A 25,667-nucleotide genomic window follows, 5' to 3' on the forward strand; every position below is an offset into this window, starting at 1 on the left:
CAGTATACCTGTCAGATAGTATTTTTGAACTTCATTGCATTTTTACAGCGATTGAAAATGTAAAATAAATACAACGGTCTCTGACGCCATCTCTCGGTCAAATGGTTGAACAACAGCACAAAAAAGTTTGGACCGTCTTTTCATAAAATCAATAAACGCTGAAACCTTAATTGAGAAGATTACTTTTTCTGATTATTTGACATTGTATTATTATTATTATTATTATTATTATTATTATTATTATTATTATTATTATTATTATTATTATTATTATTTTAAGCAAGAACATTGACAAAGCGGCTGATCTTGAATAAAATAAGTAGGCGGGAAATTTACAATGCAAAATGAAATATTTTAGTAGAAGAATGTGCCAAAAACACACCACATTGTTTGGGACATTTGGCCCATGTCTAGTAGGCTTATTTTCTTAATATATTTAAAAAGCAAAAGTAAGGCCAGCACTAGGGGGTTGTGGGAAATGAAGTTCTATCCGTGCTGATGTCAGAGCAGAGGGAGGAGGAGAGATCCAGAGACTTCAGTCTTGGCCGTGTAGATGTGCCAGTAGATTACAAAGAATAACTGACTCTTGTGGACTTTTTGTTTTCGAGTGAAAGTACTTTTTACATGATCTTTCGTCCAGCAAAGCGCAGAAGACGAATACGAAAATGAACGAGAGGATCCAGGAAGAGCGTGTTTGGTTATTAAAAATTCAGCGCGGGAGAGCGGACTTGGGGGCTTTTTCGGGTGACTTGTGGCTGCTCTGAGGATACTACACACCATCAGGATTGAAACGCTGTTGAATGGGGTGAAGCGGAGCGGATATTCGTGTTTGAACCGTCCTAAAGCATTTCCAAGCGGCCAAAAAGAAGCGAGAGGAAGGGGAGGAGAGGGGGCGCACAGAAAACGCCCTGCTGCCGCTGCCGCTGCCTGTTGCTGCTGCTGCTGCTATCTCCCAATTCAAACTTTATCGCCGAGTTAGAAAAATGAATCTTTCACTCGACAAGAGGTGATAGTCCAGCTGTAATGTTGTATTAACCACCACAAACCCACTCAGCGAGCTAACCAGAGCGTCCTTCGCTGGCAAGTTTTCGAAAAGCGGGAGTCTGCTTTGGGAATATTTTCTCCTCATTGTGCACACTAGCTATTCCTGTTGGGGGCGATTTGGGTGGGCTGTGGGAGCCTGGGCTGCTGTGCTAGGCCCGGGGCCATTAGCCAGAGACAAAGTGGCTCATGTAAACAGAACAAACTTGAGGATTTGACCCAGCTCTGAACTGTCGGACCGCCGCAGCCGTGGACATGTCCGTGGGCGCAGAAAGGAGGATGGAGACCCGGCTGAAGAAGCTAGAGGACATGATACGCGATCCCAGGTCTGCCATAAACCTGGAAAGTTTACTGGTAAGTCTAGTGGGAGAGCTCATGGATTATTTATCAAGTCATGTTGTTGTGTGTTCAGTGAAACACTAGACACGTATGCGCGCAGTTAGGTAAGGTCCTTGGTATTTATGACCCTTTTCTCTTATCACTCCCCTTATGTTACCTGCAGCGAGCTGTTAGCATAACTCTCACCGTAAACTTTACAACATCTCCACTGGCACTGCATCGAGAACTAATTCTGTATTGCCAATTGAACCCCTCATTCGTCCATTGAGTTCTGTATTGTGTAATCATTGTGTTATCAAACCAAACACACGGCCTATTCTCTTCATTGGACGAAGAGGCACGTGTGGTTATAGATTGCACACAGATCTGATTAATAGTTAAGACTAAGTGCAGACAGTGCACTTTGGGGGTCCGTGGAGCATGTCTACAGATTAGGATTAACAAGTGGACCTCCTGTAGGACTGGAGAATTTTTTGGACAAGTTTCCGGTTAAATTCCCGCTTTGGGCCCAGTGAGTCCGGACCGTCCCACATTGGGCATCCACACATGCCCTCTCACTTACACTGTCTTCTCTTCCTGTCCAAGGGAGAAAATGTATTCAAGTTACAGTAAAACACATTATATGCATGAATCAATTCAGCATTTCAGCAACTTGAAAAGCTACCCGACAGCAGTGATTGTTTATTGCTGCAAGAATCTTCTCTGTTTTAAATGACGTGATGTGTTTTTTTTAATTGAGTGAGTTCCTCATTCCAAACTAGCAATTTTGGCTTGATGTCATGTAAAAGCATACTTCAGTCTTAACAACTCCTTCTAAGTATTTGTGTAATAGGCTTCTTAGCATATTTTTACTAATAGGCTCAAGCTCCATAACACAAAACTAGAAATGTTAAACTCAAATGTGTTTCAGATAGTTCAAAATATATTCCTACTTTCATTGTAGTGACCACAATTTTTATTTTAATTTGAGAGAAACCGGCTTGGCTACTTGTAGAATGTAAATGGTTTGCGAATTTGAAATATGTTTCAGTAATCAAACTTACAAACTTTGTAATTACATTCCCAGCAGGACCAAAGTGACACTGGTCAAACACAATGTGGGCTCCATCTTTAAAGCAGAACCCTCAGGTCCTCCTCACTCCTCTTTATTGGCCCCTTCTTGCTTGGGGCACCCTGAATACAAACTCACTGCCCCCCAAAACTGCACTTAAACCATTTTCCTTGTCTTTCCCTACAATCTGGACACAGCCCTTTTGAACACAGGTGCTGTTTACGGCCTGGATAGAGCTAAGCAGGCCGAGGTGTTGAGTGTTTTAGACAAAAGTTGAGTGGGAAGCATGCGTAGGAGAGTGCTCGGCTGCAGTTTTCCTTTTTTAGGTTCTCTCTTCATGTCACTGAGAGCATGGAGTGATGAGAGAATGCCACTGTGATGTACGCACAAGGAGATAACACAAGTTCATATAGCAGATTTATAATACAAACGTACTTTATTGCTTTCATAATCAACCAACCTGTGGAGTTGTCTAGCAATGTGGCACTTTTCTCCTGTTTGCCATAGCAACAACAACACACAGAATCCACGGACTAAGTGTTCTTATATTCTAAAATAAAGTGAACTTTTTCTGCAATTTCGTGAAAACACAACCTGACAATGACAAGTCGATGTGGACTTGTTGACCTTCCTTTTACAGAAGCTTCTCTGACTTGAGTAATGCTGCAGTGCTTAGCCCGTTAAATCATGGAGTTAGAATCTTCCCTCATGCTGCACCTGTTTCCTTATAGCTGCCATAGGATCCTGAATGACTCTTTGATAGACCCAATACTGTGGATTGAGAGTGAAAAGCACTATTGCTTTTATCAGCATTGACAGCAGAGTGACCTGAGGTCTGCACTGATCGTTATTTGGCTGCTCGTGTGCTGACAGAGACTGGACTTTAGCTCGGTACACAGTCATTGTAGAGGGCAGGCGCCACAAGGGCCATGCTTCTCAGATTAATATATGTAGACACTTGATTGCAAGACGTGGTGCTGTTCTACAGGAAATGACCGAAGTGTGTAAACAGTGTTAGCTCAGGCTCAAAGGTCCTGACAGGGAAACTGCTTTCACTTTTTACTTTCTTACTTGTGTGCCTGGCTCAGCGGGCTGCCCCCTCCTCTTTGGCTTGTACGGAGCACCTCAGGTATTTGAGTTGCAGCCCTGATAACTTTATGCATGGCTCTTAAGTGAGAATGAAGAAGGAGCATGAGGGCTTAGCAGTGTGGAAGATTTCCAGATGGTGTCTTTGGGCTGTACCTGCACTGCTCCTGATCGTCAGTATTAAACACACATTAGTGTTTCTGCAGCACTCCCTCTTCTGCACTAATTCACTAGCCCTGCTCAGTACTGCAGCCCGCACGGCCTCGTCTTCATAAATCTTCTACAGCATCTTCAGCCTCTCTTTCGCTCATGTTCTTTGGGCTTTATCTCAGAGTGCCCACCCCCAACAGGCAGGAACTTTCCTTTCAGAGCCCCCGTGTGTCTCTGATACTTGGCCTTTTTGTGCCTTGTCTCTGGAGTACATTTGAGTTGCTTTGAGGCGAGCTGCAGCAGTCCCGCTCTGACTGTGCTTATGGGATAGAAACACTGCCTTATAAGGCACTGGGGACGGTCGCTCCAGCCAATTTTTTTCACGGAACAAGCTGGTCTCCTGCTCCACACCTCTTCAGTGAGACTACTTTGTGAGAGTACATTGTGGGTTCTTGTAGACTTGACTCTATAGAGCAGACGGTGTAGTGTCACCTCATGTCAGGCCATAAATTTACACTTTTGCTCATCAAAGTCGAATGTTTAAAAGAGCTTTTTGTGAAGTTTCCCGAAGCTTCTGAAGTCAAAGTGGTGCAGTTATTTTCTCTGGCACTTTGCATTTTTCACACTCCTCTCCGAGCTCATCATTTGTGACAGCAGGAGAGCTCAGCACACAGAGTCTTTCCTTTTAAATGTTGCAGACACTGTTTTTACAATTGGACAGACACCTTAAATTTGTTTATATAGCCTCTAAACAAAAACAAAACTATGTAACATGATGCACCCTGACTGTCACTGTTGTTCTTTTTTATCATAAATGAAACTTTATTTAGTTTGTGTCCGGTGCAAGGTATACTCCCTGAGATTTGCCTTAATCTGATGGATCTACTTGTCTAGACGTAAGCACATGGGCTAATACACATGCTGCATATTTGAAGCATATGAATTCAGCATAGCCACAGTGCACAGCCAGACTCATCATTTAATTGTTTTGGAGAAATATACTGTGTTTTAATATGCTAATAATTGCTTAAACAAAACACAAACTTGAATATCTTCCAAGCAAAGGTGTAGGTAATATTTTAGCATTCGTGTGGTTAATTTCCACTTTTACTTGCATGATACTGAACCTCAACCAAGTAATTGCTACAATGTTGTCTAATTATTGCCATTTGAATAACCCCCACATTTGATACCGTATTTTGGAAAGTTTCTCACACCTTACTGGAAAGTGCAATGCTTTTATTGAGTTTTGGTAATTCAGGAGTACGTTTTCTTCACTTTAGTTGTGTTTTATTTTTAGTCAGAGAAGATATTGTAGGATGGCACAGGAGGCTCCCACGCTCCATTCATCTGGCTCTGTGTTGTTCTTCCATCACAACCTGCTGCTGGTGAAACAAGGCCTCCCCCGCACACCCACATGCACACACACATACACACATTGTACACAATTTAACATATACTAACACACGATTTAACACATCAACATACTGCGCAAAATGGCTGGATACTCAGTACACTTGATCATAGTGACCACACATTGCACTTTAAACAACTACAAACAACAGAGCTGCTTTCGTTTGAGACGTAATAATAGATTGACAGCTAGTATTCAATGTTTTTTAGTGTAAATTTATTTAGTTGGGTCTAGAAGTATTTGAAAAGTAACCCAAGTCGCTTTATTTTGCCTGTCTATCAAAACGTATTAAACAACTTGAAGTTATGTAATTGATATCTGTGTAAGGAATGATTTTCAGCTCTAATTTTAGTATATTTATGAATGAGAAAGGGTTCAGGAGTTGAGGTTTTTAATGTCAGGCCTTTTTCTGGGGGTCAATGTGTGTGGTGATGTTCATTATTCAACAAGGAATTTTATACAAAGGGTTAAAGATGAATAGAGATTGACTTTTATGGGATTTTTCATGACTCATGCAGATACTGATTATTTAAACTCCAGATAAACCGATGACTGATAAGCTCTGCCTATATTTTTGGATCGATAAGTAAGGCCAATTTGGATTATTTTCCCAAATTCTGAAATATAAATGTACTACAAACTCACTCACAGCCATTTTTTCAACTATAAACTTGTAAGAGAGCAGTTTAATCATGCTTTGTGCAGTTATTGCCGCACTATAGTATTCATATGAAGCATTATGTCTATTCTTTAGGCAACAGGTTGGCCAAAACTAAATATAGGCGTGTGTTTTAAGACTGATATTTGCACTTTTTAATGAATCGGCTATCTCTAAAAATAAACATCTTATTTTAGGTCATTTCAGGAGGACATGCCTTGTATGGCCAACTACTCTACAGTTATTGAAGCTAATGTTTTTAGCTTTATTTAATCTGTTTCACACTCTCCACTTCTTCCAGCAGATGGCACAGTTCAGTTTAAGTGTGTTTTTAGTGTTTCTTCTTGTGCCCTGTTGTTTTGCTTTCCAAAAGTATTCTAAAAACCAGGGCTAAAAACTAGGGTAGTGGAGTAAAACAGAAAGGTAAAGTTTATGTAATAACTGTTTCCCATAATGATACTACATCTTGGGTTTGGGGTTTCACATATGTACATAGTGTCCTTCTTTGCTTCTCTCCTGGCACATTCCTCTGCTGCTTAATCATAATACAGCACTGGTGCCAGCAGCAGTCCATAGGCCACAGGATCATGGGACAAAAATCTGTCAAAGTAAAAGTAAGACATCTCTGACTATTCCCTGTGGAGACATTGGCTTTGCTATTTGTGAGCTCTGCAGGATCTGTGCTGTTGTGTCTTTCTTGGAGAGTTTATGAGCCCATCCTGGCAGAGATCCTCCACTCTGCCCAGCCCACCGCTTATCCTGACAACTATTTTTAAAACGACTGGAATTCAATCAAAACATACGGACGCTGTGCAATCCTTTTAAAGCCCCGTGCTGCTCCGGCTTGTGTTCTGTTCCACTGTGACGAAAGGAAGACAGGAAACGCATTTCGGAAAATCTCTACAAATGGGGCAGGGAGAGGTTTTAAATAGTTCTGTGTTTAGCTCGCTTCAGGTTAACAATAAAGCATTCCTGCCTGATGGGTCCACGTGGCATTTTATTGGCCGATAAAGAGTGGGGGCGGGACCATCTCTGTGCTGTCAGGGGTGTCAGAGGTTGGGTAAATAAACTGGAAATGAATAGAACACACTAAAACATGGGGCTTATAAAACTCCACTGTAGCTCTCACTGCTGTCCTGTCTTTGTTTTTTTCAGCTGTTGCTTAGTAACCAGTGCTAACCCGCTGGCTGGATTACAGTATGGCAGAGATAAACGCTAAAGTGCTGTCTAATAGATACTTAGTCATATTGATAAAACTAAGGAAGAAGGATAATGTTGTGCGGTAGATTAGAATTGCAATTTTCTGATAAGATGTCATATTTTGGATTTCGGTGTGCATTTTAAACACATGATCACATCTAACAGCATTAAGGTTTGAGAGAAGACTGGAATATGAGATGTTAAAATAAAACAAGAATCCCACACAAAACTGATTAAAACTACAGTGTTAGTATTGTTTCAAGTAATAAAACATTCAGATTTTGGTGTTTTGTGGAGGATGTAACTAGGTCTGTCACAATAAAAATATATCAGCTTATCGTTCAGTATATGAAAGCAGGAACAAGATATTTTGTAGGACTGGGTATCATTAAGAAGTTGCCGATACAATACAGTATATATCTCGATACAGTGCACTTTTGATTCAATATGATGTATTTCAAATCAGTTTGATAGGGTTCAATGAAAAATAAATCATGGCTGTGATACTAAAAGTCTTTGTTAAACCATTTCTTGTGCGAAGTGAATATGAAACACAAACATTTTAATCCTCAAAACAGTGAAAATGTCAAATGTGTTGCATAAATGAATTTTTTCCTCTAAACAAGCAACAAAACTGTAACTGTAATGAAATAATTTAGTAAAATATACCAAAAAATACTCGTGGCTATATAATGATACAGCAGCTCACGATATTGATCACATTAATTATAATCACATTAAACGATACGATACATGTTGATATATCAATATTTTTGCACACCCCTAATATTTTGAGACTCAAAATATATCATGTGTATAATTTCTTTGCAATAGTGGGGAGATTTTTGCGATTTTCATGTAACAAGGTAAGATTTGAGCTGTAGAATAAATAGAATAAATGCTAAGTGGCTAATTATTGATTAATTCTTCCTTGTATTGTTTGCAGCTCATGATTTTTAATGATGCAATATATTTAAAAATGGTTTTAATTACCCTGCTTTGTGTAAGTGACATTAAGCAGTATCACTATTATTGTTTTATTGCAACATTTCGCTGTAGCAGTATATTGTACTTCAAAATTTGTTATCGTCTTTGGTCTAGACGTAACTGCAATAAGACTGTGCAGTTAATCAAATTTTAATAGAGTCTGCGATTCAGTCATTTCTTCTTTTTAATCGAGGGGACTGCTGCCAATCTGCTGTCACTAAAAACATGTGGTTTGGAGCAGAGTTCAGAAATTTTACTATTTTGTGTTAAATGGCAATGATTAAACGTCTGTAATGTTTTGTTTTTTTTCCAGGTAATTAACACTGAAAGAGATTTTTTAATAAGCCAAAATCGAAACAAACTGTGATTGATTTAAAGGTAGAAAAAAGTCTTCTGTGATATCACCAGCCCCACTGTGCAGCTATAAACATTCAATAGCATTTGCATTACTGGTTACTGCCCTTGTATATATTCTTATAGCTGCCAGCACCACCTGTTTAAATCCCTTGACTTTCTTTTTTACTCTACATCAGTGCCTTAGTTCCTGCTTCGTTAGATACAAGAATACTTTTCCTTGTCCATCACACTTAACACCTCCCCAGACACATGCCACTTAATATTTATAAATGACCAATTAGAGGGAGCTGCGGAGACACATCCTCCAGAGTGCTGTTGGCATTTTTATTCTCTCGCTAATGGAAGTCAATTCAAGCTGCAAACTGCCAGCTCTTGTACAACTCCATTGCATTATTTAACCACATTTATTCATGATCTATCCGTGGTTGCAGAATACGGTTGTCAAAAGTATCGAAAAGCAGATGCTAATCTATGTCCTTGACTTTTTTCATATCATTATTGATACTAAAAAGCTCACGGATAGCAGGACAGAAATAAAACTTTCCTGAATAGCTTTAGAATGATCATGAGCTGTATCTGAACAAGGATAAGACCACATAGACCATGGATGGACCACAATGGAACTTACCTGGTTAACTGAGGGATTACACCAGAGTTGAGGACTTGCAAGTCGTGACTTGGACTCGAGTCAGACTTGAGTCACTATTTGTAGGACTTGAGACTTGACTTGATCAAATAGACAAAGACCTGGGACTCGACTTGGACATTAAAGGTCAATAACTTGGGACTTGAGAAGACTTGATGCTTAGACTAGTTGACAATTTAACTTATTAAGCACTCTTAAATTTTAACTCTTTAATTTGCACTCTTGTCAAGACATTAAAAAAGGAAAAATTAGCATTTCTACACCTTAGATAAATACTCATATATGTATATATATATGTGTATGTGTGTATGTGTGTATATGTGTATATGTGTGTATATATATATATATATATATATATATATATATATATATATATATATATATGACTTTTTTTTTTATAACAATTTAGTTTAAAATTCATATAAATTGCAAAAATCTAAGCTATATTTGATATTTTGGTTTAAAGACTTGAAATGACATGAAGCTCAAAGCAGACGACTTAGACTTGACTTGGACTTATGGGCCAGTGACTCGAGACTCAAATTGGACTTGCCTCTATTTGACTTGGGACTTGACTTGGACTTGAGGTCAAAGAGTTGAGACTTACTTGAGACTTGCAAAACCTCTCCCACCTCTGGATTACACTGATATAAGGCCCAATGGTAATATAAAAAAGTATATTATTTAATGTTGAAAATTGTGTTCTGTTGTCTAAATAGAGAGAGATTTAAATGATCTTTGTGTTGTTGAAATCTGTGAATTTCATTAATAAGGAATAGACTCAATACTTGATACAAACTCTTGAGAATCCATTTTGTCAGTTGACTAGATGGAAGTTCTTTGCCAATAGAAGTACTTCAACCAATTTTAGTAGAAGTACAGACTTTTTATTTGTGGAAAACAAGCAGAGCAAAGCATTCTCTGCAATTGTGGAGGGGAAGATGTATGTGCTTTTCTCCCAATTGGCTTTAACTAAAGTTAGACTTTTTTTTTTCTTTTTTACTTGTTCCGTTGTTGTGACTCTTCCACCGATAAGCGTGAAGTATATGTTTGAATGGTTTGATCACTGAGCCATCCCAGATTGACCAGATTCATCATAGTGCTTTAATTTTAAAACAATTATACATTTTGAAAAGAAAAAAATCCTCAAAATATTGCAGATAACAGAAAGCTGAAAAACACAAATACTTGCCATGAAATCGGTTGTCACTAAAGTCTTGTAAATATGGAAAAAAAGAAAGCTTTACTAGATGCCATTGTGTTTGTGCTCCATAAAGTCAGATTTTATTTGCTTCCTTCTCTTTAACAGCTCATTTATCCCTCATTCAATTATACTTATTTTAAAACAGAAATGCCAAAAAAGACCACATGTTTTCTCTGTAACTTTACCCAATGCAGAACTACTGCTGCTGCTTTCACCATCACCACGACAACCAAGATTTATTTATTTTTACTCACTCCACATGTCATTCATCTTGTTTAATGAGGAATGTAAAATATCAAAGAATAAAATGTTAAAACGCAGCCCAGATTCCCGATAAGTCTTAAATGCATTACTCCATCGGGCCAAACCATTATGTTTACTGAGTATTTCTCGTGGCAACTGTCTGTGGACATCCTTTTCATGCCCAAAGTAGGCAATAGCTCTGAACTCTTTATGGCTCTCAATACTGTGGCTACTGCACACAGTTAGTTTGAAATACTGAAACTATTCTAATACATCTAAGAGTGAGTAAATTGTCAAACAGGAATACATTGCTATTTTTGGGATTATCCGGATAACAATAATCAGATATTTTTGTACTGATACCACCAGAAATGCAGTAACATTTTCCTGTAAATGTCCTAGTTGAAAATTTAGTATTGACATTGTAATAAACTGGAAAATAAAAATGCAAAAATTTCACTATGCCATGTTTTGGTAGTGTTTCTCTTAATACTCTCCATTTCCCATTTTTATCAGATTTTTCTGCAGCTTTTCCAATTATAGATAATAATAATAATGTGCTGTTTTCCACAAGTTTTATACTGAGACTATGGTGGCACAAGCAATCCATGTTGGAGTCAATTTATTCAATACAATGTGTGGAGAATAAATGTTACTTTTTGGCTGTGCTGATTAAAAAAATACTAAATACAGACAAAATAGTTTCTTCTGTATGTTTAAGACAATACTAAAGGCATAAAGTATAATTAGTTTTATAGTTTTATTTATTATTTATTTGGAAAAACTGATGTGTGTGTGGTGAAACTGCCTAGTATTTTTCTAGTGCTCTTTCAGGATCCACCAGGCACCAAACCTGTTTACAGCTTATTTCTTGGGGAATAGTACTAGTAGAACAACAACTAACAACTTTTTTCTGGTACTGGTTCTCTTTAACGGTACTCAGCCCTATTGCAGTTAAATTGTCCACTTCCATGACCAAGTAAAGCTGTTTACTACATTTAGTTAATGTAAAAATTATACTCTATTCCCCAATTAATGTTTTGATTAACTGGACTGTAGAAAATAGAAACACACTTCATACTAACAAACCATTCTATACCAAACTGAGATGAGAAACTGAGTGTGATTGATTGTAAAAATGCACAATGGAATATTTGACCTTTTTAGCGTCACAAAGACTGAGTGTTGAATGACACTGGATCTCTTGGGTTGTTGCACAGAGCATTGTTCAGGACTTGATTAAACCTAAAACCGGACGCACCTGAGTCCTGTCCTGGGTCTGGCTGAGTCCATCATGCTGCGGTGCACCCAGGGACAACTGAATAAGCAGAGGGCCTTGTAAGTTTACTCAAACCAGTCTAATTACAACACTTGGGTTTTATGGTTTGAAACTCTTTCTCACAAATCAACTGAGTCACGTAAATGTTGATGTGGTTGTAGTGACCTCTTTTTGTTTAGCGATACGAGTGGCACTGTCTTGGAACCGATGGGCTGCTGTAAAATAAAAACACTTTTTCTTTCATTCAAAAACATTAGCGAGGACTGCTGGACAGTATAGCAAAAAAAAAATTAAAATTTTTCTGTGTTGTTCAGTCTTACTTCTTGATTTAATTATTTGTCATTATTAAAACAAATACATTTGATTTTCATTAGTAATTTCATCGAGATAAACCAGACAGACTGAATGAGTGCTGTTTAAAATAAAAGAAAACGTCAGTTACAGCTCTGCAATATCTGACCTCCAACCAAGTTTTTACTCCCACAGACTTGATTAACTGCCAAACTAATACAAGACTCTCAATCATGTGTAGAAGCACCTATTTGTAGAGATTTAAAGTTAAGAGTTTGCCTGTTTTATGTATAACACAGGATATAGCTGTTTCAAAGGAAATAGTTTCTGATTATCTTATTGCGGTGTGCAGTTTGCTAATTAGGAGCATTCAAACTGGATATTCTAGTTGTGCTTAACATTGAAGTACTAGTTGTCCTAGTTGTCATTTCAATATTGTAAATGTTGTCAAAATCTTTTTAATAAACTTTTTGGAGTCCTTACGTTGGCATGAAAGGGGCGGTGAAGAGTAGCGGCTAAGTATGTTTCTTGGCTGCAGATTGGCTGAGCAGAGTTGGAGAATGCTGCCTCAGAGGAAATGACTTGCACACAGGGACTAGCTCCATGACACAGTGAAATTATCAGGAGCCCGGGGGTGGGGCGGATGGCTTCCTGTATTGCCGTGCATTCTGGGATATCCTCGTGCACGCGCCTGGCAGCCCCTCCACCCCCCAGAGTGTGTATTTTTTCCCTTAAATAGCAGTTTTGTGTGAGGTTAGTCCTTTAATGGGATGATGAAACAGAGTGTGCTGGTTCTTCCAATCTGACGGCAGCCAAGTGGAGGACGACACGGAGACTGGACAAGATAACGCAGGGAAAGGCCAAAAGATACGTGAGAACAGAGTAGGCCCAGTGAGGGAAACAAAACACAGACAGCCTCTTCACAACGGACAACTTTTATTTAGAAAGATGAGTGCAGCTCCACATCCCTTATTCAGGAATGTCTCTGACAAATAAGGATAGATGGCTTCCTTCGTTTTTAAATATTGCTTGATACTTGAAATTTGTGATATTTCTTATTACATGACATCATAATTTGGTACTGTATGTTTCAAGAAGTAGTCTTAAACTCTTGTTGGATGTGTATGCAGTTTATTTATGACTATTGGTATGCTAATCATTTCTGTGGTTCTGTGTTTTTCTGTGCCATGTTGCTGGCTTTGTGGCTAGAACTGCATCAATACAAGAAAGTTGCTGGTTCAACTCTTGGACCTTTCTGTGCAGTTTATGCATGTTTTTCCCTGTGTCTGGTTGGGTTTCCTCCAAGTTTTCCCCGTCAACCCCTGCTATAATATAGACATAAGTCTATTAAACAACACTTTGTTATAACCAATTTGCAAAGTTGTTGCTGCTGATTCATATAAACTACAGAACACCATCTGCAGCCCCTGATGGAGAAAAATGAGTCACTGTTGTTTACTTTAGAGAGACAGACTTCTACAGAAATCTATATTTGTTTAGATCTATCAACATTCAGCGGTTGGAATGGCAAACAGTATGAAAATATTGAGGAAATTCACTAAATGCATTTTTCAGCGATGCTTGTCCTTTTGTTCTCTCCACAGTGGTGGATGTCACGATGACACATTTCCTCTGCGTCGGCTTTATCAGATGTGAAGAGCAAACAGTTGTTATACGGCTGTGATTAATGCATAACTCAATTATTAGAATAAATAAAGCTATGCAAATGCCAAGTGAAGTCAACTCAACCCATGCATCACAGCCCCCTAAAGTGTGTAATGAATGCTGATCAAAACAAATGGGAGACAAACTGTTCTTTTGGCTGCTGAGATCACTTGTCATATTTTATTGCCACAGAAGTACACTCCGTTGTGTCAAAGTTGTTTTCTTTATCATTTGATTTGTCCATTACATAATCGGAGGATCTGACACCAGACTTCATGACTTTGTTACATTACCAGGGTTTCTACACAGCTCTCTGCCAAACTAAACAAGCCTTGAAATTAGTTATAGATCTGACATTTTGCAGGATGAGTCTATTTTTAGGTCCCTAATATTAATGTTATTGACTTAAGTTTTGTGATAAATGTAGTAAAAAAATGTTTCTCTTTCTTTGCAGGATTCCATGAATGCTTTAGTCTTAGACTTGGACTACCCCGCACTACGCAAAAACAAAAACATCGACACATTCCTAAACAGATGTGAGTTTTCTCTATTATACAACTAAGGGACATGCATTTATTTAAAACTACAACTGTTACTTTAATGCGCTTTCCAATCTCCATCATATCTATGCAATTCTGCTTTTATCTCGCTACAGATGAAAGGGTCATAGGTCAAATTCGAGACCTGCAGATGAAGTCTGAAGATTTTGAAAGGGTCAAAGTTATTGGTCGGGGAGCGTTTGGGGAAGTCCAACTGGTGAGTAGTCCATGATTTTTTTCATTGACATTAAGTATACATTTGATGAACTCTGTATTCATGGATATGCAGCTACTCAAAAACAAGTACTGATTGAAAGCGACTATTAAGCTTCATGCATGAGCACACTACAAGCTTTCTCACATAAATATACATTACAAAAGTTATACATGACAATTATCTGAACTTTGTACTAGAGGTCATTAACACTGTGGTCTGTTTCGAATAAAGATTGTTTGAATATTAATTTGCTATCTGAATTACATTTGACATTCATTGACTGTTTGAATTACATTTACAGGTTAGACACAAAGCATCTCAGAAAGTCTACGCTATGAAGCTGCTCAGCAAATTTGAAATGATCAAACGTTCAGATTCTGCCTTTTTCTGGGAGGAGAGGGACATCATGGCATTTGCAAACAGCCCCTGGGTCGTACAGGTATACAGCGCTTTTATTTTAAATCAGTTTTATTTTTGTTTAAACTCAAACATCATGCACCTGTGTACCCTCTGGAAATCAAATTAAGAACGGAATGATAAAAATGCATAGTGTATAGTTTTTATAAAAGATGCTAAGATAAGTCTAGCTCTGGTCACTGGGGTCTATTTTTCCATACTGCAGCATTTTATAGTGAAGTAGCCTCAACTATTTCATTGTAGCCTCTCCTCTGCTGTTGTAGATTTTATCTCAGTAAAGACGATGACCTTGATCATTTGTACATGTTTCTGACTCAAACCCCCTCCCTTTCATATTATGCAACTGATACTATTTTGAACATTTTTGTGGTATTTTTACTCTGCTCTTTTCTAGTTGTGCTGTGCCTTCCAAGACGAGCACTATCTGTTCATGGTGATGGAGTACATGCCTGGAGGAGACCTGGTAAACCTCACCAGCACATACGACGTACCGGAGAAATGGGCGCGGTTCTACACAGCTGAGGTGGTCATGGCTCTAGACGCCATTCACTCCATGGGCTTCATCCACCGCGATGTCAAACCAGACAACATGCTGCTGGATTGCCACGGACACCTCAAACTGGCAGACTTTGGCACGTGCATGAAAATGGACTCCGTGAGTGATAAATAGATTACTGTAGATTGGGGATGGATGATTTTGTGAAAATATCTGACTAGAATTGCGATCAGATTTGTGGATTGTGTTTTAATAATAGCATTCTGTTCATTCACATTTTAAACACCTCCAGGAGAATTAACAAAAAGGCTGAAATAGGCCTATGAATTAATACAAGAATCACATGTATTTCAGAACGTGTGTGTACAGATCTAAATGACATGTTTAGCACTTTTTATGATGAAAAAATACAGGACATTTTATTGTTTACGGAGGAAATTATAATATGATAAAATATGCAAATGCAAAAAGTCCTACTGTAGATCTAAGCAAGTTTATTATTCACATCCTGGTTCCTTATAGCTAAGTACAGTCAAAAATAAAAATACCTACCTGAGCTCTACCAAACTAATAAGATAAGAAACATCGCTATTTGTCCAGCAGTTGGAAAATTCCAATAGTTATGTTTATAGGCAATAAAAAAAAAAATCTTAAAATCTGATAACTCCACAAATCTGATTTGTCAGAAATAATTTGCCAGTAATTTAATCAGTTACATCTGATTAAGTAATCTAATATCTATTGTTATGGGTCATGTTAATGTACCCAGTGTTGCAACCAAACAGTGCAAAAGAGCAGCATTAGAATCATAATACAGATGCAGATTGTGAAACTGAACCTTTAAATTGATATTGATGAAACCAACACAAGGCAAGCTGTTTTTGAATTATAGTTGGTATTTGGTAATTACTTTTTTTTTTTCCAGACTGGCATGGTGCATTGTGACACAGCTGTTGGAACTCCAGATTACATTTCTCCAGAGGTTTTAAAATCTCAGGGAGGAGACGGTTACTATGGAAGAGAGTGTGACTGGTGGTCTGTCGGGGTCTTCATTTATGAAATGCTTGTTGGTTAGTAAGAATTGTGTTTTGTAGATGTATATTTCTGTCTACTCAATTCCTTCATTTCAATAACGTTTTGGATTTCAGGTGACACACCGTTTTATGCTGACTCTCTGGTTGGAACCTACAGTAAGATTATGGACCATAAGAATTCCCTCAACTTCCCAGATGATGTGGAAATCTCCAATAATGCCAAAAATATCATCTGTGCCTTTCTGACTGACAGGTACTGTGTAAGCATGGGAAAAGCTATTGTAGATGATAGACTTGTTCTTTTTTCCTCTGGATATAAATTTTTTTTCTTCTGTATAGCTGTGTAATTTCCTTATTTTGTTTTGTATCAGGGATGTCCGGTTGGGTAGAAATGGTGTAGAAGAAATCAAACGGCATCCTTTTTTCAGGAATGATATTTGGACATTTGACACCATACGAGAAGGTTAGCATCACTTTAAATATCAGTTATAATGCACTTATAACCCAGATTCATGTACAGGCTAAAGTAGTTTTCACATCTTCTGGTTCATAAATTGTTGATGTTTTGTTCTTTTGTCTCTAAACAGCGGTTGCTCCTGTGGTCCCGGAGCTGAGCAGTGACATTGACACCAGTAACTTTGATGAGATCGAAGAGGACAAAGGCGATGTTGAAACATTCCCCACCCCTAAAGCTTTTGTTGGAAACCAGTTGCCTTTCGTCGGCTTCACGTACTTCAAAGAGGATCAGTATGTCTTCACTATCGGCGTCTCTTCATATTTAGGATTTTCCCACATACAATAAAGCAAAGAACTATTCAAAGCATGTTTTGCCAGCTGTTATCTTGTCTTAGTGTGTCTTTTTTGTCTTTTTGTTACAGGTTATTAAATGCTTCCAATAATTCCTCTGTAACGCATGAGAATTCAAAAGGAGAGGTGAATATTTTTTTTTTTTTTTTATTTTATTTTAGAGTTGGGTCCAGAAATGTTGCACATGTTCCAAGCCTATTTAGAGAGAATAGACTATAAGATTATCACAAAAATGACACAAAGGAGGATTTATTCTTGATCCCATGATTTATAACTACTTGGGGAGAATTTAAAGGCACAAAGCCCACACTAAGCAGCTTTCAGAGCTAAGCGACTTGACTTAAAGATAATCTGGAGGAAAATTCTTCTGACTTCAATACAACTGAATATAAGACTTCCTCTCAAATAGGCCTTGGTCAGTTGTTTTAAATGCCTGCTTTTTGTCTTCTAAATTTCTCATAAAACATGAATAATGTTGCTTTTCCTTTGTAGTCAGCAGCATTGCAAAAGAAACTCCATCAGATTGAGGTCCAGCTCAACAATGAGAAGCAAGTAAAAGATGACTTTGAACATAAATACAGGTAACAGAAACGAATATTGTATAAAAAATAAAATAATTAAGCTTTAAACATACTGAGGAACTAAAAGATAATAATTTTTTTTTATACAGAGCTGCCAGTAGTCGCTTGGACAAAATCTCCAAAGAACTTGAAGAAGAGGTTGGTTGAACTTTTTTACCTTCTCTGGCTTTACAAACCCTGTTGACATTAATCAACTAAAAGCTGCATTTTTATGTCCTTCGTTCAAAAAGCGTGTTTAAGGATGCAAAATGTATAAAAGATTTTTTGCCTTGCATGTGTAGTAAATCTGCAATGTACAAAATAAATAAATAAATAAATAAATTGTGATTTCAGGTCACCACAAGGAAAAACCTGGAGTCGAATCTGAGGCAGTTGGAGAGGGAGAAGGCCCTGCTGCAGCACAAGACCCTGGAGAGCCACCGTAAGGCAGAGAATGAGGCTGACCGCAAACGCTGCCTGGAGAATGAAGGTGACACAATGCTCTATAATCATCCATTATTAGATTCTGTTTTTTTTTACAAGAATTGATTGTGACAAAGATAAAAACTGGATAACATTTTAAGTTTAATGGCTTCCATTCAGAATTTTAAGGCAGCCACTACTTAGAGGTTTCTGGGTTTATGCAGATTAATGTTTTAAAACTTATAGTATTATGGAACATGCCTTGGTGACTAACGGATGACATTGACATAAATTAACATGAAATATACAGTTTTAAAATTTCTCTTATGTATATTTTTACAGTCAACAGTCTTCGGGACCAGTTGGAGGATATGAAGAAGCGCAACCAAAATTCACACATTTCCAATGAAAAGAACCTACACCTACAAAAACAGGTCAGCCTCAATCATTGAGTTAACGCTAATGTACAAAGTGTTGTGTAAATAAACACTTGAGATGTGTTATTTATTTCATAACTTTCTGTGTCTCTCTAGCTTGAAGAGGCGAATGCTTTACTGCGCGCAGAGTCAGAGGCAGCAACGCGGCTGCGTAAAACTCAGGCGGATAACAGCAAACAGCTGCAGCAGCTGGAGGCCAACGTGCGTGAGCTGCAGGACAAGTGCTGCATCCTGGAGCGCAGCAAACACAGCCTGGAGAAAGAGTGCATCAGTCTGCAGGCCGCTCTGGAGGGAGAGAGGAGGGAGCATAGCCAGGGCTCCGAGACCATCACCGACCTCATGGGTCAGTCACACAGAGAGTCAAGGAGGGCAAGCCTGGTGCAGACCCACCAGCTGCCAACTTCACCAGCCATACAATTAGTTTTTATTTAATTTAAGAAGGGACATGACTGCAATTATGTTGATCAAAATGTAATCAACCATATGTAAGTTATTTCCTATACATTATCATTCATTGTTACAGTTAAGTGCAATTTACAAGAAATTTAAATATTATTTGGTTAAAGCTGGAGAATCATAAACCTCTATAGCGTATTGTAGTTGCAGTAGTAGACTACATGGTACATACATTATAGTTTCCTGCATGGCCCTAATTAATTTCAGTGGTTCCGTAATTCATTCATAATTTGATTGCATCTTTTCTCCTGTCCTACGTGAAGCATCGCTGCAGCTCAGAGTGGTGATTGATATTTTTAGCTGTGCGTAGTTTTGTGGCCTACAAACAGTGCAATGACCCCTTTTAGTAGTCAGTGTTGACTACTACTTAACTAACTGGAATAGGAACAATTGTTTTGATTGTGCTTTATTTGTTTACAGCACGCATTTCCAGCTTGGAAGAGGAGGCTCGCCAGCAGAGACAAGCCATGTCTAAACTTGAGACTGAGAAGAGACAGCTTCAAGAGAAATTTAACGAACTTGAGAAGGTATACACACAGTTAATAATAATAATAATAATAATAATAATAATAATAATAATAATAATATTTAAATTTGTTGTATTCTTCACCTCATTCCATTAAAATTTTATACTGTTTTTATATTTGTGCAGGAAAAAAGCAATAAGGAGATAGACCTAACATACAAGCTGAAGGTTCTGCAGCAGGAGCTTGAACAGGAGGGGGCAGCACACAAAGCCACCAGGGCCATGCTGGCAGACAAAAGCAAGATCAAAGTTACTATTGAGGGAGCAAAGTCAGAGTCAACGAAGGGTATAAACTCATAATTTCTTTCATTATAAAATAGACAAAAGTATTTGTCAAGCTGTGGTACCTGGACCACTGTGCGCTTCAAGTGTTTATTTAATTTAGGGATTAATCTGTTCATGTGTTTGATCATTATTTAGATCTACCATGTCCATGGTTTAGTCTCATGTTTAGTCTTGTTTTAGTCTCATTTTAGTCTCATTTTAATCTCATTAGATTTGTAATGTGTCTATAATGAGTTGTAAATGTGATTTATTCAACCTTCTTCAGTTTAAATCTAATCATAGTACAGAAATGTTCCCCACTAATCCAAAAGCAAAGTACTCATGATAAACACTGACCTCCAAATTATTGTCCCATCTATCATTTATAGAAGTCCATATAGTAATTATCGTGCCAGGGCTACTTGTGGTGAAAAGATTGAGAACCATTTGTCTAAAGAAGTATGTGTTGATCGGATGTGTTATTTTATTCAGAATTAGAGCAGAAGTTAGCGGAGGAGCGTTCGGCTAAAATGCGTCTGGAAAACCGTATCCTGGAGCTGGAGAAACACAGCAGTATGATGGACTGTGACTACAAACAAGCTTTGCAGAAACTAGATGAGCTGCGTAGACACAAGGACAATCTCACAGAGGAGGTGGGTGTATTATGTAAACAGTGTGAAGATGCCAGATATATCTTCAGTTTATTACTTTATTTCTACAGTCCGACACCATGACAACAGTTGCCTCTAAGTGCTGCAGTAAGAGACAGCAAACAAGTGCGCAAGCAGACCCTATTCCACAGAGAGGTTTAATAAAATCACTGTAGGAAATGCACAAAGGCAAGAGCAGACTGTCGAAGAATATAAATCTGTAAATGAATAAAATATAAAACAGTAGAATCTAGTAGAGGTAGGAAATATATTGAAAGATTGATAATATAATTGTTTCATATGTAGATTATAACTACATTAGAATATAGAGTGTATAATAAAATAAAAAAGAACGCAAAAAAGAGCAGATTAAAATGAAAAATGACCATGGATCTTTCAGTCAAATGTATAAAGTGATTTCTGCTCTTTACTGGTTTATTTTCCAGTCCATTCATGTTTGGTGTTATACTTGAATCTCAACCAAGACATTTTGAGGCATGTTGTAGCACATTACTGATGGACTGCCAAATATTTTTCTGATTATTGTCATCTGCATTACTTCAATGCATGACGTCAATATCACACAGTCCTAAGTACAGTTGGTTCAGATGAGTCTTGAGCTGGTATAGACCTCACTGAAGTACACAAATACAATGACTTTCCTTTCTTTTTGTCTTTCTCTGTGTCTCATTTTGAAATCTACCTTTCTCTTCCTGTCAAAAATGATCTGAATTCTTCTTGTATTTTATTGATGCTTTTAGGTGAAGAACTTGACCTTGAAAATCGAACAGGAGACCCAAAAGCGCAGTCTGACGCAGAATGACCTGAAGGCACAGAACCAGCAGCTCAACTCCCTGAGAACCTCAGAGAAGCAGCTCAAACAAGAGATGAACCACCTGCTGGACATAAAGCGCAGTCTGGAAAAGCAGAACCAAGAGCTGCGCAAGTCAGTACTTTATTATGCAACAGTAAGATATAACATCTTGAATAGAAAATAAACACAGTAGGGATGAACCATGTTGGAATAATATTTAATTGCAATATTTATGACAGTCTGCTCAGAGAACACATTTTTAACAATTCAAAGAGTGTTGACATTTGAGAGAATATTGAAATATGAATTGCTTGCATTCATTCAGGACATGTTTGTAACTGTCTAAACAACAGGGTTAGCAGGTTTTATGCATAATGATAAAGGGTAACGGACTGTTCAAAGAGAAAATTATGTTGTACTTAAATTGTTTCCATCTTGGCTGATTTTGACTATTTAAATTATTTTCATTAAGTAGCAATTTTACAGTTTTAAAACACAGTTACGATATATTAATGTGAGTAATGAAGGTGCTTTTATCCCCAAGTAACATTATTCTGTAGGAGTAAAATTCTTGTTTAGAATAGTAAATGAAAAAGTATCGTTGTAATTTCTTCCTTCTCCTTAACTGCTACTGCAACTACTGGTATAAACGCTACTAGAACTGTTAATGCCAACAATACAAGTTTGACTTCAGCTACTACTACTTTCATTATTATGTTTTTTCTTTTACAGGGAAAGGCAAGACACAGATGGACAAATGAAGGAATTACAAGATCAGTTAGAAGCTGAGCAGTATTTCTCTGTAAGTGCCTGTTGAAACATGAGTCATTGTGTGTAGGCTGCTGTATGCTGTTGTAACGTTTTTAAATATTCTGCATATCTGAATTTACACACAATTTACTGTTGTTTTCAGACACTGTACAAGACCCAGGTGCGTGAACTGAAGGAGGAGTGCGAGGAGAAGAATAAACTTTATAAGGAAGTGCAACAGTCTCTGCAAGAGCTACAGGAAGAGCGGTGAGAGTCTAAATTCAAACAATGCCCACATGAAAAATTGTTACTCATCTGCCCCTTGGCCTTTGTATGATTCATTAGATGCATTCATCACAGTCTACAATTTGATCTCACAATTCAGATAGAGGGCAGAGGCCTATACAAGCATACAGGTCTTTTGGTAATTTACTGTTTTGAAAGAAATATCCAAACCTAATTTGTTTTAATCTTGTATCTTAAAACATTTTCACTTCTCATTGATTGAATAATGTTTTGTAAAGATATTGTGAAAACATAATTACAAAAGATGAAGTTGAACTTTCTTGCCTTTATTACTTCACTACATTTTGATAACCCACTACAAAGATATTAACCGTACTCCAGTAACAAATGTATGCAAAGTATATTTTACCACAGAGTTAACTGCCTACCAGCTAACTAGTAAAATTAACAATTTAGAACAGGACCATCCGATTTATTTTTCATCAATATTAAAACTATAAAACAGATAATGAGTGAATTATTCAATAAAGTTGCTCAGTGTCACCAAGTCTTAATTTAGTCTCAGAACCTCTGTCTCACAAACAAATGTTGGTTATAAAGATAGGTAGAGGATTTTAAACTTGCAGTAAAAAGTACTTCTCAGGATAATCCAAGCAACATCACCCCGGGCCATACTTTGGACTCCCTTAGATTGTTTTGACATCACAAGCTCTTATCGTATGTGTTCAGGGACTCTTTGGCGGCGCAGTTGGAGATTACACTGACAAAGGCTGACTCGGAGCAGCTAGCCCGGTCCATCGCTGAGGAGCAGTACTCAGACTTGGAGAAGGAGAAGATCATGAAGGAGCTGGAGCTGAAGGAGATGATGGCACGACACAGACAGGAGCTTTCAGAAAAAGACATCACCATCAACTCGGTCAGTGTTCAAGCAAGTAGGATGATTCACTCAAAATGAATTACTCCTTTTGTTGGGATTACATCACAATTTAGAGTTTATCATGGATTTCTTACTCTGGATACATTTACAGAAACATAATCTGATAACTGATTATGTTGGGTTACATGCTCAATCAGATCTGGTGATCTTTTTAATTTCTGTCTTTGTCACATTAGTTTGCCATTGTCTGTATCTGGTTTCATTTGTCTCATGCATTTATGAAGCTGCATGAATGGGTTTACATAGAATTATTCATTTTGGTGATTGGTACTGTTAGTATGAACTTAAATTTATCAACAGTTAAACACACAAAGATTTAAGATGCCAAACCCTTCATCAGAAAAGTTTGAGAAATGGGGCAGAGGTTGATGCCCTGAATACTGAACTCATAACAGAATGCACAGAAACTGATCTTATTCTGCTCTTCCCAGCTGGAAGAAGCCAATCGCACCCTCACCAGTGATGTCGCCAATCTGGCCAATGAAAAGGAGGAGCTCAACAACAAATTGAAGGATATGCTAGAAGGTAATCTAAAATTAAATCTCACATTTTATCCAAGGGGAATATATATTTTTTTTATCAGAATGACATTTATTCCTATAACTACTTTTATAGAAGCTGAGAAGTCGAAGGATTGGGAGCAGCAGATCAGCCAGATGAAACAAGCATTTGAAAAGCAGCTGCAGTCTGAGAGGACGCTGAAAACTCAGGTAGCCCACTCACCAAACAACTTAAAAGTATTCTGACACTAGCAAACGATTAACACGTAATTGTGCTATTTTGTCTCCAGGCTGTCAACAAGCTGGCTGAGATCATGAACAGGAAGGAGGTGCGTGGAGGAGGTAGTCGCCGCGGTAACGACACAGACATGAGGCGAAAGGAGAAGGAGAACAGGAAGTTACAGCTGGAGCTGAGGTCAGAGAAGGAAAAACTCAACAGCACAATCATCAAATACCAGAGAGAGATCAACGAGATGCAGGCGGTCAGTATCATGATGTGCTTTCTGTTCCCTTTTCTTTTACCTGTTGCCCAATTACATAATAAAGCAAATCAGTGTTATAATATTAAGTACTGTACTGTTTATCCTGTCATTGAATACTGAATTTTGTAGACCTTATCAGTAAAAAAGTTAAAGGGCCCATCTTACGCCATTTTTCTGATCAATGTTATAATGTTATTTCGTGATCAGTAACAGAAAACACACTTGTCATGTGGTAATACAGGATGTGCTCCGCTATGTTTTTAACCTCCATACACCTTCACTAGAATTATTTGGATCATTTCTGTCCTGGAATTGCCAATTTCTACTGAACTAAAGGTAAAGAGTAGCTGTCAATTTGAAAATTACCACTACATGACATCACAAGGTGGATCAAGGCATTTTGAGCTTTAAAGATTTAGACAGACAAAACACAACTCGAGGTATGTTTTTAATGAGGTAACAGCATTATAGCATGTCTTAAAGCTCACAAGAATCAATTTTGTGTAATACAGGGCATTTAATGTTGATTATAAACTAAAAATATAGTTTATAATTCTAAGTTAATTAGTTTTATATTGACATACACGGCTGATTAGTATTATTGTTGTTAACACTTTAGTTTTGGTTCTGGGACCAACTAATAAAAGGCATAATAAGTGCTTAATTAGTACTTAATTAGTTAATATAATCCTAATAAGCATTAATTAGTGTTCAAACTAATAGCTTCATAACCACCAACAAGCATACCAATTAACTAGTGTATTAGTAACTAGTATTACCTTTTTAACTCTTATGCGCTTCACTTTTCTGACTGACTACAATAGTTCATGTTTCATTCATATTTTCTTCTTGTAGCAATTGGCTGATGAGAGCCAGAACCGCATTGAGCTGCAGATGGCACTGGACAGTAAAGACAGCGATATCGAACAACTCAGGAACCTCCTACAGTCGCTCAGTGTTCAATCAATGGACTCCACCAGCATCAGCAGCGGGCCTGAGTTTGACACTGACGACGCATACACAGGTGAAGACTCCATCACAAATGTTTACCTTGAATTGCTTATAATTTAAAGAAGTAAATGGTATTATTTATTTTTCCCAAATCAGAAACCAGACTTGAAGGTTGGCTGTCTCTTCCTGTTAGAAACAACACTAAGAAGTTTGGATGGGAGAAGAAGGTAGTACAAATTAAATCAATCAAAAGTATCACAGCAAGTTTAGACATGCATTTACATATTTTTCCATTGTTTATAGTATGTTGTAGTGAGCAGCAAAAAGATACTTTTCTACAACAGTGAACAAGACCGAGAGCAGTCTCTTCCTTACATGGTTCTGGATATAGAGTAAGTCATTTCAAACCTAATTCTTCATTAAAACCTACATGTTGTTTTATATGTAATTGTAAAAGAAACTGGAAAGACATCTAAAGTGCAGCTTTCTGTTGTAACATAGCAAGTACTAAGATCCTGTCACAAATGTAAATGATGAGGTTAAACATTTA

At 37.6% G+C, this 25,667-nt stretch overlaps 1 protein-coding gene across 2 annotated transcripts in view; it reads left to right on the top strand.

Annotated features, from left to right (window-relative positions):
- The first annotated feature begins 506 nt into the window (after positions 1–506).
- Positions 507–25,667, top strand: part of rock2a (rho-associated, coiled-coil containing protein kinase 2a) — a 29,026-nt gene continuing 3,865 nt past the window's right edge. For both annotated transcript variants that reach the window (XM_055156105.1, XM_055156109.1), the window contains exons 1-28: positions 507–1,395; positions 14,066–14,147; positions 14,267–14,367; positions 14,669–14,806; positions 15,179–15,439; positions 16,206–16,350; positions 16,429–16,567; positions 16,686–16,777; positions 16,902–17,061; positions 17,193–17,247; positions 17,614–17,702; positions 17,792–17,840; positions 18,036–18,171; positions 18,447–18,538; positions 18,638–18,884; positions 19,418–19,524; positions 19,650–19,809; positions 20,280–20,440; positions 21,199–21,383; positions 21,984–22,053; positions 22,165–22,268; positions 22,977–23,163; positions 23,616–23,709; positions 23,800–23,894; positions 23,975–24,166; positions 25,022–25,190; positions 25,274–25,344; positions 25,421–25,509. In XM_055156105.1, the coding sequence (XP_055012080.1) occupies positions 1,297–1,395; positions 14,066–14,147; positions 14,267–14,367; positions 14,669–14,806; positions 15,179–15,439; positions 16,206–16,350; positions 16,429–16,567; positions 16,686–16,777; positions 16,902–17,061; positions 17,193–17,247; positions 17,614–17,702; positions 17,792–17,840; positions 18,036–18,171; positions 18,447–18,538; positions 18,638–18,884; positions 19,418–19,524; positions 19,650–19,809; positions 20,280–20,440; positions 21,199–21,383; positions 21,984–22,053; positions 22,165–22,268; positions 22,977–23,163; positions 23,616–23,709; positions 23,800–23,894; positions 23,975–24,166; positions 25,022–25,190; positions 25,274–25,344; positions 25,421–25,509 (3,569 nt within the window). In that variant the 5' untranslated portion in view covers positions 507–1,296. The remainder of the gene's footprint in view (positions 1,396–14,065; positions 14,148–14,266; positions 14,368–14,668; positions 14,807–15,178; positions 15,440–16,205; positions 16,351–16,428; positions 16,568–16,685; positions 16,778–16,901; positions 17,062–17,192; positions 17,248–17,613; positions 17,703–17,791; positions 17,841–18,035; positions 18,172–18,446; positions 18,539–18,637; positions 18,885–19,417; positions 19,525–19,649; positions 19,810–20,279; positions 20,441–21,198; positions 21,384–21,983; positions 22,054–22,164; positions 22,269–22,976; positions 23,164–23,615; positions 23,710–23,799; positions 23,895–23,974; positions 24,167–25,021; positions 25,191–25,273; positions 25,345–25,420; positions 25,510–25,667) is intronic.

The sequence above is a fragment of the Boleophthalmus pectinirostris genome, unplaced genomic scaffold (genome assembly GCF_026225935.1).
Source record: "Boleophthalmus pectinirostris isolate CB_2022bp ecotype Guang Dong unplaced genomic scaffold, ASM2622593v1 HiC_scaffold_10, whole genome shotgun sequence".
Lineage (NCBI taxonomy): Eukaryota > Metazoa > Chordata > Actinopteri > Gobiiformes > Gobiidae > Boleophthalmus > Boleophthalmus pectinirostris.